The 14,843-nt window shown below is 45.8% G+C and overlaps 1 protein-coding gene across 4 annotated transcripts in view; it reads right to left on the reverse strand.

Moving 5' to 3' along the window:
* The window catches only part of HIPK2 (homeodomain interacting protein kinase 2), a 196,421-nt gene that overhangs the window by 14,331 nt on the left and 167,247 nt on the right, over nucleotides 1-14,843 (reverse strand). For all 4 annotated transcript variants that reach the window (XM_065938693.1, XM_065938692.1, XM_065938691.1 and 1 more), the window contains exons 11-12: nucleotides 12,705-12,884; nucleotides 8,772-9,053 (exon numbers count right to left, since the gene is read on the reverse strand). In XM_065938693.1, coding sequence (XP_065794765.1) covers nucleotides 8,772-9,053; nucleotides 12,705-12,884 — 462 coding nt within the window. The remainder of the gene's footprint in view (nucleotides 1-8,771; nucleotides 9,054-12,704; nucleotides 12,885-14,843) is intronic.

Consider the following 14,843-nt stretch of genomic DNA (forward strand, 5'->3'; position numbering starts at 1 on the left):
TGGAATCATCTGAACATACAGTGGGCCAATTCGTGAGCCAGTGAGCTTCCTGTCACTGGAGGACAGCTTTCTGGCAAGAGTCTTAGAAAGCTGACAGCTGATCTAGATGACCCCTCAGAACTGAAAGCCATCTTCTGACGGAAACCTAACAGGCAGTGAGTCTTTCCACCAAAGGGGTCGAGGAATTCTGCGTGTCATTTTCTTGATATCTATCAGGAGTGTGGGATAAAACCTCTCTGAGCTCTTCAGGGATTCCTCCCTTTTTTCTGAGCTGGAAGTCCCCATGCCTGACGAGCAGACAGGTACAACACAGTCTGACGCAGATATACCTACCTTTTTAGGTTTACATGTGACAGGTTTGGAAGAGGTGAATTAATTTGATAGCTCTGTTTCTAATCTCTTCTATTGTTAGAATCTCTGTGCTTTACTTGATGTACTATGCAGATTAAAGAACAAATGGGAAGCTGTTAAATGAGTCAGTTGAAAAATGAGCACGCATCTGACACGGTGACTACGGATTCTTTTAGCTCCTACATGACGATTCTGCTGGGATTCATCCCACGACAGTGTCTAATTATTATTGATAGCTTATCAATCCCATTATGAATTGGTTAATGGAAGTGAGACAGACAGTGACAAGAGCAGAATGAGAAATCCTTGCTTAAATGGCCTCGACAGAACATCACTTCTGAATAAAGAATAAAGCTGCCGGAGTTCACGACTGCATTGTGTTGTCATGGCAATAGATGATTTTCATCATTTTCAAGTGATGAAAAGAAACAAGGGACTAAGAAGCAAAGAAATCAGCCCCAATGGAGAAAACATGGCTGGAGAATCAGACACAATTCTGCGACCCCTTCTCTGTAGGACCCTACCTGGAATATGCTTCTGATTTCTATTTGCCAGTCAACTCCATCCTGCAGGACCAGAGTCAAAACTCATCTCCACCAATGAACTTTCCATGCTATAATCTACACTATATGCGAAAACTGCTCTTCTGTTATCATGGCACTGATTACTGAATATAGATAGATAATGTTTACTGAATGCACAACTACTGTTCAAAGTCCTTTACATGTTTTATCCCCTTGAATCCTCACAGCAGGACTATGAGGTGGAGAAAGTTATAGCTTTCATTTTGAGAACAGGAAAATGTTGGGTGCTTTAGGATGCTTTAGGTCACTTCGATGTTCAAGGTCACATAGCTGGTTAGGGACAGAGCTGGGCTGGAACCAAGAGCTAGCATTCTTCTGCTGCTGCTTTTTCTTTTTGTGACTTCGTGTGGTCTTAGTTTATTTACAACTTTTTATTTTATTGTGGTAAGAATATGTAACATGAGATCTACTTTCTTAAAATTTCAAGTATACAATACGGTAACAGTGATGCTGTATAGCAGATCTCTGAAGTTTATTCATTGTAACTGAGATTTATGCCTGTTGATTAGCGACTGCCCATGTCCCACAGCCCCTGGCAACTGAGATATAATTCTTTGATTCTGTGAATTAGATTATTTTAGATAGCTCGTGTATGAGGTTGCATACGGCACATTTTCCTTTTTAAGGCTGAACAGCATCCCACTGTAAGAACAGGTCCCATTTTCTTTATCCATTCATCTGATGGACACTTAGGTTGCTTCTACATCTTGGCTATCGTGACTGATGCTGCAGGCAACATGGGAGTGTAGGTATCTCTTTGAGGTTCTAATTTTAATTCTTTTGGATAAACACTCAGAAGTGGGGCTGCTAGATCACATGGCAGTTCTACTTTTCACTTTTTGGTTGAGCCCCACAGAATATGGGATCTTTGTTCTCTGACTGGGGATTGAGCCTGCACCTCCTGCATTGGAAGCATGGAGTCTTAACCACTGGACTACCCGGGAAGTCCCTATTTTTAATTTTTTTGAGGAACCTCCATACTGTTTTCCATAGTAGCTGCACCAACTTATACTCCCACCAGCAGCGTACAAGAGTTCCAACAATTCCACTTCCTCCATCAACACTTATCAGCTTTTGTCTTTTTGGTAACAGCCATCCTGCCACGTGTGACGTGATATCACACCATAGTTTTGCTTTGCCTTTCCCTGATTATGGGTGAGGCTGAGCACTTTTCATATGGCTGCTGGTACATCTTTTAAGTAAACTCCGTCCAAATCCTTAGCCCACTTTTAAATTCAGTTACTGGTTGTTTTTTTTTGCTGTTGGGTTGTCCAGAGCCTGCACTGCCTCTTCATCACCAGCTACACAGCTCCTCCTACCCATGAGCACTGAGAATGTAAGGCAACTGAGAGTCCTCCTTCGGGCTCCACCAGGGCTGAGTCGGTGACAGCGGCATGAGGGTGTGAACTGTTCACTGTGCCGTTCCCACTCCCTTTCCACCCAACCAGAAATAAATGGCCGACAGCCTTTAACTAGCCCTTCACGTGGGTGGAAGGACGGGGGTACCAATGCCACCAGGTCAGCGTGCTCCTCCCGATGCATCACGTGGCCTCCAATTTAAAGAAAGCTGAGTGCCGAAGAATTGATGCTTTTGAACTGTGGGTTGGAGAGGACTCTTCAAAGTCCCTTGGACTGCAAGGAGATCCAGTCAACCTTAAAGGAAATCAATCCTGAATATTCATTGGAAGGACTGATGCTGAAGCTGAAACTCCAATACTCTGGCCACCTGAAACGAAGAACTGACTCATTGGAGAAGACCCTGATGCTGGGAAAGATTGAGGGCAGGAGAAGGGGACGACAGAGGATGAGATGGTTGGATGACATCACTGACTTGATGGACATGAGTTTGAGTAGGCACCGGGAGCTGGTGATGGACAGGGAGACCTGGTGTGCAGTCCATGGGGTCTCAAAGAGTCAGACACGACTGAGCAACTGAACTGAGGACCAAAAAACAAAACTCTACATTTTAAATTTGGTGCATACATTCCATTCGAGTTACATTATCCATATAGGTATGTCTCTCAATATGGACTGTACCTCTCCAGGCTCCTCTGTCTATGGAATTCTCCAGGCAAGAATATTAGAGTGGGTTGCCATTTCCTTCTCCAGGGGACCTTTCTGACCCAGGGATCAAAGCCTGCATCTCTTATGTCTCCTGCACCAATAAGTGGGTTCTTTACCACTAGCGCCACCTGGGAAGCCCCAAGATATGCACACATATACACACGTCACCATTATGATCACTTTTAACTTGACTACCTTTTGGAGAAATCTTAAATGGGGTCTGGAAGGAGCCATGGGTGGCCCTGGTCCTCAGGTATCACGCACAGTGGCCGGTGTTCACTCTGCCCCCCTGCCTTCTACACTCCTGCAAGTCTCTCCTGATCACGCTGGGTCCATCCCCTGGGCACGGCTCTGCACTGTGTTTTCCAAACCGCTCCTGCCCTCCTCCCTCTGCCCTGCGGAAGGCAGAGAGGACACCAGGTCATCGCTACATGTCAATAATAGCTTTGAAACACGGGGAAGTGTAGGACTGGCGGCTGGGGCAGTTGGGTGCAGTATCTCCTCTTCAAAATGCAGTCTTTTCATAAAATGCAGCCCTTAACCACTGGGATGTTCTGACTGAAGCCCAGGAGAGAGGAAGCCATGAAGTACTCTCCTCAAGACTCACATCTCCCGGGAAGAGTCAGGTGATGGAAACTGGTCATCAGATTTAACTTAACACCGAAAAATAGAAAGCCCTCCAAATGACACTGCATTCTGGGTTCCCGTGCTTCCTTCCTCAAGCCTGGCTCTGATGCCACCAGCACAGCACGGAGTTGGCCTGAGTGGGTGTGTGTGCTTTCCCCCATTAAGTGGATGTTAATTCTTCAGACAGTAGCACAACAGCTTCCTGACTGTGACTTTTCTATAGTCTTTTATCTGGATTTTCAATTTAGTGTCAAAAAGAACATTTGGGGGGGGGTCACACTTTTGGGGGATAAACAGTTTCAGAATGATCCCTGTCTGAAATCCTTAGGGATAATGATGAATCAGTCTCCTAGGGAAGTTCACATTTTGGTCAGATTAGCTGTAACACTCTAAGCATCACTTGCAAAGTGAAGCAGGATACAGCAGTGCCCTGATGACCTTGGTAAATGAACCCTGTCTACCAGAAATAGATAATTGAATGAGCAGATAAATGAATGAATAATGGAGACCGGGCAAAATGATTTCTAATGGATCAGCTGAAATGAGCCACTCTGGTCACACACTCTGGAAGCCTGTATGATGTAGCCTCATGGCCCCTAAAAGACAGTTTCAGCACAAGGCAAGGTTGGCAGAAAAGTCTGAATAATAAGACGGGCACCCATAAACTTTCTCCAAGGAAATTTCAAGGGAGAAAAGATGGCTTATTCAGCACATGCAGAGAGTCAGCTGCTCCTCTCATCAAAATCATTTATGTGTATTTAAAGTAAGACTGGTTCTACTACTAAATCCTGGGGAATCCAAAAAAATATATCTGTTTTCTATCTTTACACAAACAACTCTAGCCATGACCACAGAGCCCCCTCATCCAACAAGGAAAAAGAGGAGGCTACTGGGTCTTGCCTGGCCTCCTCGCTTTTTCAAACCTTCTCGAAGAAATGAGAACAGCTGAATTCTGCCCGGCCTGCTGCTAGAGCAGCTGTACTCAACCAATGCCTGGCCTCAGTCAGGGCTCAGTGAACAAGCCCTGGACTCCCCACTGCCCTGGCCTGGTCCCCTGCACACAGCAGGTGAGACCAGGAGTGTTGGCATGGTGATGGTCAGAGGAGGCCGAGGACATAATTTATAATGTGCTGAATTAATGACTAAAGAGAAGTCAATTATTTTTGCCAGTAATTAAGATTGCCATTTCCTCACTGTCACAGAACCTGAATCCCAGTTCTGCTACTTAGAACCTTTGCCAGTCTGGGTCACTTACCTTTCCCAGGCCTCAGTTTCTTCATCTATCAAATGGGATTTCAACTGCCAGCCTTGTCTATCTCATCAAATGATGCAGAGACAGTACAGGTGAAACCCCCTGGGGAATGTCTGTTACAGCCCCCTTCCTGTCTGGTTCACTCGCCTCCAGCCTGCCCCTCACACTATGGAGTCCTTTTTACAAGTAGGAGTTGTTGAGTGTCCATCTGCTCTGGCAGCTAACAGGGCCACATGCTGGGGGTCGGGAACGATAATCTCGCCTTGACATTCCTCTGAAAATTCTAGACAATGTCACTGGTCCTGGAGATTTACCCACATGCTTGTGCTTATGTCCTCAGTGGCTAACTCGTGTCTGACTCTTTGCAACCCCATGGACTGTACCCCACCAGGCTCATATGTCCACGTCATTTCCCAGGCAAGAACACTGGAGTGGGTTGCCATTTCCTCCTCTAGGGGGTCTTCCCGACCCAGGGATCGTGAACCTGCATCTCCCTTGTCTCCTGCATTGGCAGGCGGATTCTTTACCACTGAGCCATCAAGGATTACTTGTCTTAGGTTGGCTCTAAAAGACGCTGCCATGGGATCCCATGCTCAACATCCCTGTGAGCATCACAGGAACTCCCCAACCCCCATCCCTCAACTCTCCAGAGGCTGTGTTGAGACTGAGTCAGGTGAGGAGAAGCCGTTGGCATTTCGGGCAGGGTTACAGGGCTAGTACTGGGGCTGAGCTGCAAATAGGAAATGAGGTCAGAACACAGAAGAGCAGAATCAAGATGCTCACAGCTGGGAGAAATGAGGTTTGGGAATGAGGACGGTCAGGGTCAAGAAGGGACGCGTCCACTGGAGCCCTGATGGGTAGAGAAGCTTACAGTCCGAGGGTGGCCAGGCGGCTCCCCAGTGGCCTGCACTGGGGGCATGTCCCGTCCTTGTTTTCCCACAAGTGATGCCTTCCTGGGAGCTCCTTAGCATCTCCTCGGAAAGCTGGCCACGCCCACCTAAGGGGAGATTCCCCCGCAAATCCCCCTTTCCATTCTGAAATCCCTTTCGTCCTGACCTCCCACTTTCTCTTATCAGCAAACCCCACCTGTTCTTGATCCCCCTCTTTCCACCTAAGGCTCCGCCCACCGATGAGGCTCCACCTACCACTCATCTCACTGGAATTTGCAGCCTCACCTCCTCTGCCCATTGTCTAAGCCTATCAGGACCACTGACCTTGAAAAGTCCCCTCTTCCCTACTTCCTCAAGCTATTTCCCTTCTGAATCCCCACAGTCCTCTGCTAGTTTTTAGGGGCCTGGTAACCTGTTTCGTGTTATGAAGATTTGTACATGTCTTATCTTGCTTATTACCCTGCAAACCTCCTGAGGACAGAGACTGTCTACCTTATTTATGCAGCACCTGGGGTTCCGAGCGTAATATCTTACCAGTGGGGCCAATAAATATTTACCCTGTTAAATTTTACGATAGTCTGATTTCTAAGAATGAGTACTCGTATTTCCCCCTATCTTTTTCCTCATTACAAAATGCAGTCACATTAAACGATGGTTTCTCTATAAATAAAACAGCTACTGGTTTCTGTTTTATCCTCCACAGGCTCCAATACCCTCTCCTGCCTTCCTGGGTCCTCAAACATTTCTTCAAGGCAACAGTTATTTGGTCTCTCTGGAAAACACTATTTTCTCATTCTGTGAGCTTCCTATCACACCTGTGGACAGCTGACACCTTTCTCGGTTTCTCTCTGGCCTCCAATTGCAGCCTCCCATGTATGACGGAATGTCTCTGGTGCATCTTGTTAGCTTGGGCGGGCAGGCAGGCCGGCCCCTGCATCTTCCGTGTTACGAATCTCGGGTACTCAGCAGCCCACTGTCACTCACCATCTCTGGCTGTCGCTCACATATGCACCTGCCCCTCGGCCCCTTCTTTGCCCTCCCCTAAGTCGTGACTCATTGACACCAAGGTCTTCCCATGCTGCCACATGCTTCAGCTCTGTTCTTTCTGGGCCCTGGGGCTGCTGCAGAGGCAGCCTGCACTTCCGGCTTGCTCTGTGCCCTCGGCCCCGGCAGCGGCTTGATGGGTGGAGAGATGGCTTCCTCATCCTCCTTCCCTTCAGATCCACTATTCAGTTCTCTCCTGAGCACATATGTCGAGATTCCGTGTCAACTCAAATGTTAAAATGATATTCCAATCTAGTCAACTGTCAGATTTTAAAACTGCCTTTTTCCAGTTGTGGCAAAGGGCCGTGTGAAGTTGCCTGTCCTTCCTATGCCTGATGCCACAGATGTGTGGACATGCTGCTCCAGGCCAGGGCCTGGGCTGGAGCTGGGAGGAGCCTTTCCCTCTGGGAAGGGACTGGGAGGCATGGGGCATGGACTCAGCTTGGGACTGTTCTCCTAAGGAAACAAAGGAAACTGAGGCCAGTTCTGGAATAGGCAGGCTGGGGGTGAGGCACTACGCCCCAGCCCTCAGCTACTTGGCCCCTCTGGCACCTGACCCAATGCTAGGATAGAAACGCTCCATCACATGCTTCTCTGAGATACACAGAAGACCGGGCTGGGCCGTTAAAGAGGACACTGATTGAGCGATACACAAGCCCTCTCGTGAAAAGACAAGACGCTGAGCTCATTATAGAGGTGGGAAGGCAATGCCCCATGCAGGAAGGAATAGCTGTAGTGACAATGTTTTAATCAGTCTATCAGCACATCGTGTAATGATTTCAAAGGTAAGAATTTATTATCTAATCAAAAGGATTTGTGATTATAATCAGTGACATTGTACCCAATTAGGAATTAATAATTTGGGCCTAAATGTGAATGTTATCTTCACATTGGGTTACAGGAGGTGCTCTGACTGGCAGGCCTCCCTTCCCGGGTCCTGGGTCCCAGTGGGAAGAGCCAGCAGGTTGGGGTTGTGAGATTTCAGATCTACCAGGTCCTGAGGCCCAGGGATGCTAAAGACCAGGAGACTGACTGGAGAGAAAAGTTCCAGGGGACCATCAGACAGCCCAAACTCACACCAAGCTGTTTCAGTCTGGCTGGCAAGCATGGGAAAGAGGCTCTGGCACCAGGCTTAACGGTCTTCACAAATATAATAAATATTTCTTCCCTCTCCCCCAGAAGCACACAGTGAGTGGAATGAGTTCTTACTACTTTGGAATAAACAGTAGTGTTCTCTGGATAAAAGGCCACCTGGCAGTTTGAAAGATTGGGTTAATCAGACACAGGGAAATTTCTGATTAGTTGGACAATTACCTCAAATTTTGAGAGAGCCAAGGCAATGTTTGAGAAACAGCCTGACCAACTGGGAATACATTCAATAGCCCGAGGCAGAGATTTTTTTAGCTCATGAGGGCTGAAATATAATGACACTGTGTGCCATATTATGGTCTCACGTCCCCCAGATGTAGAGGGCCTATAACTATTTTTTTTTAAGACCAAACTGACTCAAAATTATTTTTGGCTTTCAATAATTATAGAAATCAGTTTGAAAAGTAGAAAGTGAAGTGTTAGTCCTTCAGTCATGTCCGACTCTTTGCGACCCCACGGACCATAGCCCACGAGGCTCCTCTGTCCATGGGGACTCTCCAGCCAAGAATACTGGAGTGGGTTGCTGTTCCCTTCTCCAGGGGATCTTCCCCACCCAGGGATCGAATGGAGGTCTCCTGTGTGACAGGTGGATTCTTTACAGTATGAGCCACCAGAGAAGCCCAAATCTGTTGGACCATCCCCTGAAATCACTTCAGTGCTCCAGGACCTGGCAAGGCCAGGATTCAGGGGCCAGGAGAGAAGGATGGATCATCACTTTGGGTGACGGGGAAGTGATCCAGGCCCAGCCCCATCTCTGGGTGAGCACCGCGCCCCCACTCCGCTCCCCCCCAGTGTCCGCCGCGGCCTCACCTGGTGGGGGCATGTTTTTGCTCCTCCTCCTCGTCCGTGTCGCTGCTGATGGTGATGACGCTGACCGTGGGGCTGGGGGTGTCGGGGATGACGATCGTCTGCCGCTGCCGCTCCCTGGTGGTGCTGGAGGCCCCGTCGCTCCAGCCGCACGTGACGGACGAGCTGCAGGCGGGGCTGTTGTGCACCAGGGCGCAGCGCGGCGGCGTGTTCTCCTTGACGCGCTTGGACCGCTGTGGGGAGCTGACGGCCTGGGAGGAGGACACCTCACAGGTGGAGACGTTTCTGGAACGACAAAGCCACACACGCTCACGGAGACGGTCAGGGCCCGCAGGTCCTTGCTAGAAGCCCAACTGTCTACAAACACCATGGCCAAATTGAGAGGGTAACAGGCAGGAAGGCCCCCGGTCTCCAAAGGGAGGAAACAGGCTGCAAGTGTCAGACATTTTTTTATCTCTCCCTTAAGCGGCAGGAGGAAACAAACTACAAGTGTCAGAATTTTTTCTCTTAAAATTCTCTGTTGCCATGACGACACCTAGTTCCACCTGAACTTAACTTTTCTCAAACCTTGAGCTCACCAATCCGTTTTTCTTACAGAAACGTTTTTCTTAAGCTATGTTAATGAAACTATGTATTTGCTTTGGAATTTGCCTATCTTCAAAATGGTTCCACCTAAGACTAACTTTTGGCTGATAATAGCTCAACAAACCAGTATTCATATCAATTGTTTTATGGCTGGGGAATGACACACCTCGTGCCATCCTATCTCAAAAATGTATATTGTGGGAGAGGGGGCTGGTGAAACTCCCTCAGCCTTGAGGTGTCTCTATCTGATTAGTAGCTTTCTAACAGACATAAAACAGCTTGCTGAAACTAGCAGGGGGGGCACTCCACCACCCCCTTCCGATGTCTGTGTCAGAAACTTTCTCTGTCCCTTTTTTATACTTTAATAAAACTCTGCTATACAAAAGCTCTTGAGTGATCAAGCCTGGTCCCTGGTCCCCAAGTTAAATCTTCTTTGGAGATCACGAAACCAACACCGTTCATCGTAAGTCATCAAAATCTCCATAAACCGGATAGAGGACCAGCATACTCGAGCTTAACCAGACTGCAGAGGCAGTGGCCTGTGGGGCTCTTTCTTTCAATTGCTACACAGACAGGGCAGCATCCTGGCTTCTCTGGGCTCTGTCCGCTGCGGGACAAAGTGGGTAGCCAGGGCCCTCAGGAGAGGACAGAGGACCATGCCCAAGGACTGGGCCGATCTTGTGGTGGTGGCGGTGGTGGAGTTTCAGGGCGCCTGCCCCAACGCAGCCCCCTGCCATCAGGGTTAAAGCCCAACTTCGTAAGTTCAATCTTGTCATCCTCCCCAGTGTACAGAGTGAGATCTTGTTTTGGAGGGAGGTGGAAAAAAAGATATTTGCACATAAAGTTTTTGTTTCCTTGCTCATGGCTGGTTTACCACCGATTCAATGACAACACTCATTTCCTAAGACTTCCTGGAGCTAAAAGATCTAAGGTTAAAGTGTAGTTTTGCCTCCTTCCTCCTCTGGGAAATGGACATGACCATAAAAGTATCTCTGGGGGTATAAGTTTTCAAAAATTTATTTTTCTGGGGACTTAACGGGCGGTCTAGTGGTTAAGACTGTGCCTTCTAATGCAAGGGACATGGGTTCAATCTATGGTTGGGGAATTAAGATTCCACATGCCTTGCAGTGCAACCAAAAAAAAAAAAAACAAAACCCAAAACAAATCTGGATTTTGACACATGAGCCTCAAAGGAAGCTTACCAGTCTGTTTCAATCATAATGAAAAACCATGAAAAATGAAAAAGGAAAATGTAAGCTTAAGGGACCTGTAACTCTTGATTTTGACCAACTAGAAATTACTTATCAAAAAAGCCAATGTAGTTTCCGGTAACATTAGAGAAAAAAGACCTTACCTTTCCTCTCCCCATCAACCATTGCTGACCTTGGTTGTATCTATACAATGAGACCAAAGCCAGCCTATAACGAAACTTAAGATTGTGATATGTCCTTAGAGATTCTAGCACCTTCTAGCTAAAGGGAAGGTAATTAAATGAAAATTACTCCATAAAGGTGGGTCTATTTAATTTTCTATTTAGTCAGTATCAGATATGTTGCTTGTTCCTTTTGGGGGGCTCCTAATAAGAAGTTTCACTGATAAGATTGTTCTATTATTTGTACTTACTAGAGAACTTTGTATTTGTTATTACTAACACAGTACAATTTTGAGATTAAGTTTTCACTACTCGAGCAGTTAAAATATGTCTACTTGGAATTTTTAAAGAAAAGTATGCCTGATGGTACTGCCTGCCAAAGGGGAAAGCCTTCTGGTTTTTCCAATTGTTTTGCCTAAGGCATTGGTCTTAAAAATAGGCAAACCCATAATTTTCACTACAGTCCCACTGATCTTGAAATGCACTGGCAGTGAGCCTTCTAAAGCCAGCTGGGTGGTAAGAAGGCAACAAAGAGGGACTTACCGACAGGTCAGAGGCTAAGGGTTCTTCTTGCCCCTACCTGGCCAAGGTGAGCACACAGAGGCTAAGCTCAAGCCAGACCAGGGTTCTGGCGACCACCCACCAGACTGAGCATGATAGCACGTGAGGATTGAGACAGGGGCCTCTGGTGCCACCCAATCTAACACAGACATGGGTGTTCTGTCACAGGGCTGTCAAACAAAAGCATTCTGGAAGCTGCCGCTGATCTGACATGAATTTCCCTAAGTTGTCAGAAACAACCAAGTAAGAATCTTGCTCAAGAAGGATGACAACTTCAGGAAATCAGCTCTTGGATTAGCTTTCAAATGAAAAAGAATCAAAAGAGGCAGATCTAATTTCTGGCATCTTGCTATACAAGGAAGTATAAAATTCACTAGACATTTCATGTATTACTTGACTTCTCTTGATTAACCTATTCCAAATAAGCAATTAAGGACCTCCAAGCCACTGGAGAGAGATGCAGGAATAATTTTACAGTCATACAATTTTGATATCGATTTTTTTGTTCGTTAGGAAATCTCTATTTTTTTAAGTAAGGTATATTGACGTATCATTTACACATAGTGTAAGACACCCCTTTGAATTGTTTGATGAGTTTTGACAAATGTACAGTCATGTAATGCCTATCATAATGCAGATACAGAAATTTGTCATCACCTTATAAAGTTCCCTCTAGTCCTTAGCAGCTCCTGATCTATGTCTCTATAGTGTTGTTGTTCAGTTGCTCAGCTGTGCCCGACTTTTTACAGCCCATGGACTGCAGCATGCCATGCTTCCCTGTCCTTCACTATCTGCCAGAGCTTGCTCAAATTCATGTCCATCAAGTCAGTGATATCACCCAACCATCTCATCCTCTGTCCTTTTCTCCTCCTACCTTCAATCTTTCCCAGCAATCTTCAATCTATATACTCTATAGTTTTACCTTCCCCGAAATACCATATAAGATGAATCAAACAGCACATGGCCTTTGGTCAATCTTAATTTTTTTTAAAGAGTTCATGGAGATGAAACTGGATTTAGAGGAAATGGGAAAGATCATTGTTCTTCTGGTAGTGTCTACGATTAACCAAAGTTATTGCTTATATTTTAGCAAATAGCTGAATGAGTTAAATTTCTGACATTAGACTTCAAATAAAACACATTTCTCTACTACTTCTAAAAAAAAGTTATGGTTTCAAAAATGCATCTTCAGAGGGCAGTCTGAGTGTTTTCTAGATAAGTGGAAGGGGACAAAATCACTCAAGACATGGACACTGAACACTGTGGTCTGAGGGCCCCACCCTTAGGGTGCTGGTAGGGCCAGCACTCACATAGGCCTCAGGATGAGTGCCTCCTTCAAAATCCCATTCCAGGGATCCAGATCTTTAACTTCCAATCTCCTTGAAGTTTTCTTCCTCTGACACTTCTTACACACCTACCTCGCAGAGGACTGGTGTTGCTTATTCTTCCGGGAGGAGGTGGTGCTGGTAGGTTGCTGCCGCATCACGTGGGCCACGCCCACATTTAAGGGTTGAGCTGCTGGAAGGGTCACATGACCAGTCAACAATGCAGGCTGCTGCATGATGGGATTGTAATGGCTGCCATGAGCATGCGTGTTCCTGAAAGGGAGATAGGAAAACAGATTCTTTGATGGTTTAATAGAAACAAGAGCTCCTTTAGAAGATAAAGTTCCGTCATGGTTCTCACACAGAGGGGAGAGTTGTTGGGTGACTTCATTGGGTGTCTCTGGTGCAGGAATATTTAAGTGGCATGGACACAATTTGTTGGTGAGTTAAAAAGGCATATTTCAAGTGGGGAGAATGCCAAGTAGGCAGACTCAGCTTAAGTTCTGGGGAGAGGAAATAAATATTCCCTTCTGCTCTTTAAGATCCTAAACAGCCAACCGGGCTGTGTATTTTATTTTATAATTTACAAAGTGCCTTCAGTGGGTTGTTCCACTCTGTGAGGTAGGCAGGATATCTTAGTAATACCGTTTTGTAAGTGAGAATATTGCAATTTATGTGAAAAACAAACTTTGAAGACTGGGAGTCATGTCTTTCTGGCATTAGGAAGTGTTAACATTCTTTAGAATTCTCTCAGCAGTTAGCATAATGTTCAGGAATGTAGCAGCCGATCAGTGAGTTACATGCTTTCTGAATGAACAATTAGATTAACTGAAGGTTGACTAGACATGTATAGAGTTTGGTACTAAGAGAAAATTAGTAACAGACACATGTTGATAGAAATATTGGCAGCCATAATCCTGAAAATGGGTTATGTGAGATCTGGGTTATAAGGTGCTGTTAGGCTTATTCCCACAGAAATATTAAGAGTGATGATGAATTTAGAGAGTTGCCCATAAAAGCTCATTTAATACATGGTAAAATGAAGAGAGTTCATATGAATTTTTAAAATATTATGAAATTTAGGAAAAAAAATTGAACACAAAGAAAAGAAGTAGGGAGACACTTTTGAAAGAGATCCTGATAGTCTTTTGGACATTTAAATGAACTTTAAAAACTGATGTTATAGTTCCTTTATTTTGTTGCTATTTCTTCTACAGACATGGCATTTTCCCCTTTGACACAGGTCTAGCACTAGCCATGATTCCAGACGTTCTTTGGGCTACATATGAAATGGAGAAGAGACTGAAAAGAAACTGTGCTGGTTTTAGGTCTCTACTGTGGTAACCAGGTAAGAGATGAGGAGGGACGAGAGATAAGAAGATGTGCATGAATGAGTTAAGAATGTCAGTATCTCTGAAATAAGTTGTAAATGCTGAAAGACAAAGGAAAATGGAAGTACAGCATATTGTGGTCTTCTGGGAGAAAAAGGGGTAAGGAAAAAAAACAACTGGTCAAACAGCTTTCCACTTGGTTGCTGCTGCTAATGAGCTGGAGAGGGAAGGTGGTCTTGCTGAGCGGTCATGCTGTGAACGGGAGAAGGGCAGATAACAGATTTATTGCTGCCTGTCATGGATCAGGCACTGGTATGCAGTGAAATGTTATTCACTCAGTCATGTCCGACTCTGCGACCCCATGGACTATAACCCGCAGGCTCCTCTGTCTGTGGGATTCTCCAGGCAAGAATACTGGAGTGGGTAGCCATTCCTTCCTCCAGGGGAGCTTCTCAAATCAAACCTAGGTCTCCTGTATTTCAGGCGGATCCTTTACCCACTGAGCCACCAGGGAAGCCTGGGGCTGGAATGGTACATGCTAAATCTAGTCAAGTGCTTTGTCTTTTATCTTAAATTTAAACTTCCTAACAACTCGATGAATAGGCATTACTGTCTCTACTGAAGAACTGAGGCTCATACAGGTTTAAGTAACTTCTCCCAGGTCACGCAGGGCCAGAAATGAACCCAGTTTACCTGACTTGAAAGTGCTTCCAGTGAGAGGGGATGGACGTGGGGGGATAGTGTTATCAGTGAAAAGTGAATGGGACTGTTATAAACAGCCTATGTTCCTCTCTTCTTTCTACTAAATTAGAATTAATAAATTAGTAATTAGAAAACTAAATGGCAGGACAGAGGATGCTGCAGTTGAGGCTTAACTGGGGGCCTGTCTCTGCCTTTCATC

The sequence above is a fragment of the Muntiacus reevesi genome, chromosome 6 (assembly GCF_963930625.1).
Source record: "Muntiacus reevesi chromosome 6, mMunRee1.1, whole genome shotgun sequence".
NCBI lineage: Eukaryota > Metazoa > Chordata > Mammalia > Artiodactyla > Cervidae > Muntiacus > Muntiacus reevesi.